At 50.6% G+C, this 5977-nt stretch overlaps 2 protein-coding genes across 4 annotated transcripts in view; both read right to left on the bottom strand.

Moving 5' to 3' along the window:
• The window catches only part of UBE2O (ubiquitin conjugating enzyme E2 O), a 113908-nt gene extending 111695 nt beyond the window's left edge, over window positions 1–2213 (bottom strand). Inside the window, exon 1 of the mRNA XM_065563397.1 lies at window positions 658–2213. The gene's annotated coding sequence lies outside the window, so the exon portion shown is untranslated. The remainder of the gene's footprint in view (window positions 1–657) is intronic.
• A 139-nt stretch (window positions 2214–2352) lies between these two features.
• Window positions 2353–5977, bottom strand: part of RHBDF2 (rhomboid 5 homolog 2) — an 80303-nt gene continuing 76678 nt past the window's right edge. For all 3 annotated transcript variants that reach the window (XM_024101669.3, XM_065563399.1, XM_008163877.4), the window contains one exon: window positions 2353–5969. In XM_024101669.3, the coding sequence (XP_023957437.2) occupies window positions 5550–5969 (420 nt within the window). In that variant the 3' untranslated portion in view covers window positions 2353–5549. The remainder of the gene's footprint in view (window positions 5970–5977) is intronic.

Genomic DNA, 5977 nt, shown 5'->3' with positions numbered 1-5977 from the left:
TAATTGGGTTCTTGTGTGTGTGTGTGTGTGTGTGTGTGTGTGTGTGTGTGTGTGTGTGTGTGTGTTTGTTTTTTCCTGGAACACAATTCAGCAGCCGGTAACAGCGGTAGATAAAGGGAAGGGTGCAGAGTTTGGTCTGCACACTTGAGAAGTTACATCAAAAAGCCAGTGGGCCACAAAGCATCTTCCCCCGGCAGTTTTAGCGAAGTCTAAAAGCTAAGGGAAGGTTGGAAGTATCCAGCCTGAGGCACAAGGGAACATTTGATGCTAAGATGGAGTGTGAAAGGGAGAGAGGTAACCCCCCCCCCCCTTCCTGCAGGGATACTGCAGGATGACACCCCTTCACTCTGGAGTCTGCTGCCTTCCCTTGTTTGGCCCTCTGAAGCAGCCTAGGAGGCGGTCATTGAGGAGAGAATTGTGCGGCCATTCCTTTCCATAGGGCTTCAGAAGCCTTATCTGCTTTCCAAAGATATCCAGCCTGTCTCACCTTCCTAGCCTCCCCTTGCAAGAAAAGCGAAGTCAGTTTCGCCTGCCTGGACTTTGGTTTAAAACTCTGTTCTGAATGAAATCAATCCTTTCCCAACAAGCATCCTAGGAATTTACAGCAGAAGGGAGGGGAGAGCTGTTTTGTGCAGGACGGAGGAAATGCAGCCCTACCTTTCTGGAACGTCCCTTGTAAGGAAGGACCGATCAGAGCGCTCTCATACGACCGGGCTGCTGGCAGCATACCACAAATACAGTAACACTTCACATGCAGGCTGCCAGTGGCTCCCAGCATACCTGGCTCTCCCACACCAGGGCCAGGTCTGCCCGCTCTATTCTCACCCTGAGGGCAGTTTGAATTTAAATCAGGAAGGCCATTATTTCCATCCACCCCACCCCTGCTCCACGGCTGCAGCCCCTCCCACCAGACCCTGCTCACTGTCTGGAGTTAACCCACCCTCTGCCCTTCGCAGGGAAACTGCGCCCAGGGTCTATGCTAGAAAACGTTGCTGTTATTGTCATGTCAGGTAGAGACCAGCCAAAGCCCTAGCGTGGTGTTTTTCTAGACCAGCCAAAGCCCTAGTGTGGACAGTGTCCTTTCACCAGGATATTTTGTTTGGGGACCTGGTAGCTATACTGGCAAAAGCATGTGTTGCCAATGTAAGCAGTGTCGACACTAGGAGAGTTGGTTGGTATAGCTACACGGGCAAATCTTTCCTAGAGTCGACTAGGCCTGTGTTAAGGGGCAGCTCTGCTCTTGCCGCTCAGCCTGTTACCGCATGAAGGCGCTTGTTTAAAATCCCATAACAGGACCTTTGGCCAAGAAGCAAGCACAGAGCCTGCATGTGAACTTGCACCAGCATGGAATTCAGACAGGACCTAGGCCGGGCTCTCCGTGCAGTACAAAAATTGGCTAACTGCTTGATCCCAATAGTACAGGGGACAGCTTCCACTGTAGGAGAAGACTGCTCCCGTGAAGGGTGCTGCAGAAGCATCGAGGATTGCTAGTGGCAGTCAAAGCAGGCAGCATTTAAAGCCTTCATGTGAGAAAGGGGAGATGGCAGCAGCAGGAAAAAGCAGTTGGCACTAGCCAGAGTGATGGGCAGTGCAGCTCCATTTATCACCACACGAGGCAGACTTGAGTTCTGGGACTGTAAACGCCCCCAAATAGTGTCACAAACCACGTGAAAGTCTCATGGGGCTTGTCACTGGAACGCCCTTGATTGTCTCCAAGCGCCAGGATTCAGTAGCTTAGTAAGTTTCACAGACAGCAAAACCTGGTTGAATCTGCAGTAAGAGACCGTTGCAGATGACCAAGTCAGTGAGAAAACCCACAACTAGAGAAATAAACGATAGTCACCTTTGAGTGCCACGTGCCATTAAATGGGATCTGATGTAGCACCAATGAAGAGACTCCAGCAAGCTTTGGGTTGGGATACAGCCTTAGCCATAGACCACGGAAGGCTGGTCTAGCACACTAGAGAGGAAGGAGGATCCAGTGGTTAGAGCACAAGCCTATGATCTTTGAAGACTTGGGTTGAGTTCCTTGCACCACAGATTTCCTGAGAGACCTTGTGCAACTGACTCTGTGCCTCAGTTCCCCCACCTGTGAAATGGGGATAATCCCATGACCCTACCTCCCAGGCACGTTCGAGTGAGAGGTGCTCAGCTGCTAAGTACCATCGAGAGGAATTATGCAAGTCGTAATGAGACCACATTGTTCTCTCTTCACTGGGCAGTGGTATGAGGGCACCTGCCCAGTGAGAATGACTGCCTTTGGGAGAAGAGCTAAGGAAGCAGTGGTGGGTTCTGCTACAGGGTAACTGACCCAAGACCCTTCAAGGGCCACAAATTAAGACGACAGCCAGGTTAATTAAGAAGAGTTAGACAATTTGTATTTCGCCATCATTGAATTTATGCTTCGGCTTTAGAGTCAACCCTGGTTCTGTTTATTCCACCCTCCCTCCCCCCAACTGGTCACAAAACAAGTGTCACTACCCCCACCTAGTGTCCTCCATCCAGTAGCAGCGACTGATCCTGGAAAACAGGCTTTGTGCGCTTCTCATTAAATACACATTTATTAAAGGAAAGACAGTACTTAAAAGCATCAGTGATGACAGGGTAGAGCTCCAGGTTTTGGATAAAATAGCATGGGGGGGGGGAGGAGGAAGAAGAGGGGGACTGGAGGCAGTATGGAGAAAACAAACAAAAAACCACATTGTACGTAGCCACCCACCCAGCCCAAGTGCGCTGGGAATACCATGTGGCCCGGCACCAGCACAATTCGTGTTTGCTAACCCAGGGAGAGGTTTCCAGAGGCACAAGTGTGATGGGAGAAGCTGTTTGATCGTTGTGAAATGTAGGCGCTAAAGGGGCCCACCTCCTTGCTTCGTTTACAGAGACGGCTGATCATAAGCCAGACAAGCCTTCAGGGTGCTTAGAGCAATATGTACTGACCCTGCCTGCTGCCACGGCTCAGACGAGCAACGCCCGGCATTCATTATTCAAACTTTAACTGACATCCCTGCTTAGCCAGAGAGGAAGTACAGCATGGGCAGCAGCAGGGCAAGCTTCCTCTGTTGTTGACCCAACCCCAGCCCACATCTGTGCAGGAGATGGCAGTTTGGTCTCCACCCATTATTCAAGCCTTCGCCTCACTGCTGAGCAGGTGCACGTGATGTGGATACAGATCCACAGGGCTGCGAGCCAGCAGCACATGACACGCAACGTACTGAACAGCCGCCAGAAGGTAAACATGGTCCGTCGCAGGCTGTATCAGAACTAGGGACCCCAAGGTGAAGGCCTCCGTCTTTCCATTGTTAACATGCGCTTAAAGCTTCCAAAGTCTGTGTTAAAGGAGGCACTTTCCACTTCTGTTCATGGATGGAATCATTTTAATTTATTGAGGACTTAAAAAGAACTGATATTTGCTTCTTTAAAACAAGATCTCAGCCAGTAATGCAGCAGTGTAACTTCAGAAGCCCAGTTCTATGCGGTCCGAATACCATGCTTAAGAGCTTAATTGTTATTTCTCTCTATCATGAGATCCAAAGTCTCCTAGTTACAAGATAATTAAACTTCGGGTTACTTGTTAACCGAAAGAGTCGAATGGCCTAGTTAATATACAGGAACATAGCATGGAACCATATCAGATCGTATCTGGCATGCTTTTACTAACTGGATAGTTATTTTACTTGGGCCCTAGAAGATAAGGAATAAACTAAGATTTGGTATTTCTCTGTGTGCTTTTGCTTTTCCAAGATCAGGATTTGGACACTGAAGGGACAGCCGACAGTTCCTCTTTCACCCAAAATCTACCCCTCCTAACCCTTGTGGGTTAAAAGGAAGAGGTAATACTGTGGCAAAAGTGGAGAATCACCCTCTGACAGTCATGTCATATGAGAGGAAAATTCAGAAACCCCAAGGGTCTGAAGCAAGGTGGGGCTGTATCAGTTGCTAACTAATCCATGCCCCCCCTTCTTGTGCCTTCCTCAGCAAACGCACGCACACTGACCCAGAACTGTCAGCAGCATGTTACTCTGTTAGTTCATCGTTAGGACAGTGTCCTGGTCACCCTAGCTAGGAACACACGGATTCCGGTAGTAAGCCAGATGGAGGCAAGTCCAGCTTCAATGCAGTCTGCTCCTCTGTGCTTACAGAGGAAAACTCCAGCCTCAAAAATCCTATTCCTTGCATGTAATCCCCATGCATCAATGGTTTTTAAAAGGGGGCCTTTACTACTTTAAAGAGCAAACAGAAAAAGGTTGGGATACTTTGATGAAGAAGATTGGGACTGAAAAAATAAGTGTCGCTGAGGGCCCAATTCCACCACCCCTCCTTGGGCTGAAGTGGTACCTTAAATATGCAAACAGACTGATTGCTACAGAGCCGTTTTCACAGCCAAGCACTGCTCAACTTGAGTAAGTGGGCAGAATTAGCCCTTCTGCACCACATTGGAAATCGGACTCTGCATCAGCCCGAGCAGGGTCATTAAAAGCGATCAGTTTCCTCTGAGCCAGGCACCAGCATTCAGACTGGAGCCGCTAGAACGACAGGTATTCCCAATGACCACTTGAGGACTCTTACCAGTGAGCATTTGGTTCAGGCGCTATGGCTGATCACTGGTGTTTTTCTCTAGAGCCTTATGGAGGTAAGAAATATTGGCATATAAAAAGTGCCCCCTGCAAAAGGGGTTCGTTTTCACAGTACGATTCACAGTACCCACAAGGCACTGAGATGGGATGGGGCTACAGGATGTGAAGCCCCATCTCACGCCATTAGGCAGAAGGAGGGAAGGGCGGGTCAGGAAAGGGAGACCATTGAAAGAGATGCAGCGGGGGGGGGGGGGGGGAAGAGGCAGATTTTGCTGACAGAGCTCAAGGGGTGTCATTCAGGTGCTTTCAAGGCAAGCCCTGAAATGCCTCATTCTTGGGGCTTCGGTCCCATAAGGAAAGATCCAGCAGTTTTGCCATGGAAGGATTCACTGAGGGTGAGAGGGAGAGGCACTGGAGGGGGCTGTTCAGCAACACAAGTCCCTGCACAGGGCCGTCACCTCAGAGCACGGCCCGCCACTGGAGGCCTTTCCCTAGCATGGAACAAAAGCACCAAAGTCTCCCATGTTCCCAATTTGGTTCGAGTCTTTGCCAGGTGAAGTGGCTGCTGGGCTCCCAGGCCAGCAGCTGCACCTGGGGATTATGGCTTTTCAATGTGGGGTGACAGATCTGTCCCACGTTGGCCGGACAAAATGCAAACCAGGTCAGTTCAGCTCCACTCCTTCCCACATCCAGCAGTGACCAACCAGGGCAGCTCCCCCCCCTTGTCCCCAAAATAACAGCACCTGCTCATCACCAGCGCTAAGGGACAGACTGTGGCAGGCCTAGCCTTGAGTGAACATCCTGCATGGCTTTAGACAGCCGAGAAGAGGACTGGGGCACTTAACAGCAACGTCGCCCCTCTCCGTTGCACTGATTTGAAGTCACTTTCCCAGTCACTGAGAAAATCCACCTGGTGCCAACTTTCCATGTTAAAACCTCTGCCCCATCCTGCCCTGTCTCCAGGCTGTGGGGTCAGTGCAAAACCTGGTCCAGGTCATACTTCTCGCAGAACTTGCTGGTGAAGGGCAGGCAGGTGAGATACTCGATCCAGTGCCAGTTGATGGGGTAGACATAGAGCCAGATCACCAGGGAGGCAAAGAGACCCAGAAAGACCACCATGGAGACAATGATCATGGCCCGCTTGCGGTACTTGTCCCCGGTGCCAAAGGTGATGTAGGGGAGGAAGGCAAAGGACAGCAGGAGGCCGCTGAGGAAGCCGAAGATGTGGGCGATATTGTCGATCCAAGGCAGGAGGCCGCACAGAAACAGAAAGAGGACGATCCCAAAGAGGTTCAGAAAAGCCTTCCAGGGCTTCTCTAGGATCTGCCAGCTTTGAAAGAGCTCCACAAAGAGGCAGGCCAGCAAGCCAAACTGGGATCCAGCAGGGCCAACCTGAGGGA

Source organism: Chrysemys picta, chromosome 12, assembly GCF_011386835.1.
Source record: "Chrysemys picta bellii isolate R12L10 chromosome 12, ASM1138683v2, whole genome shotgun sequence".
NCBI lineage: Eukaryota > Metazoa > Chordata > Testudines > Emydidae > Chrysemys > Chrysemys picta.
Note: the sequence above shows the minus strand (reverse complement) of the source record. Positions and strands in the feature narration are given on the sequence as shown.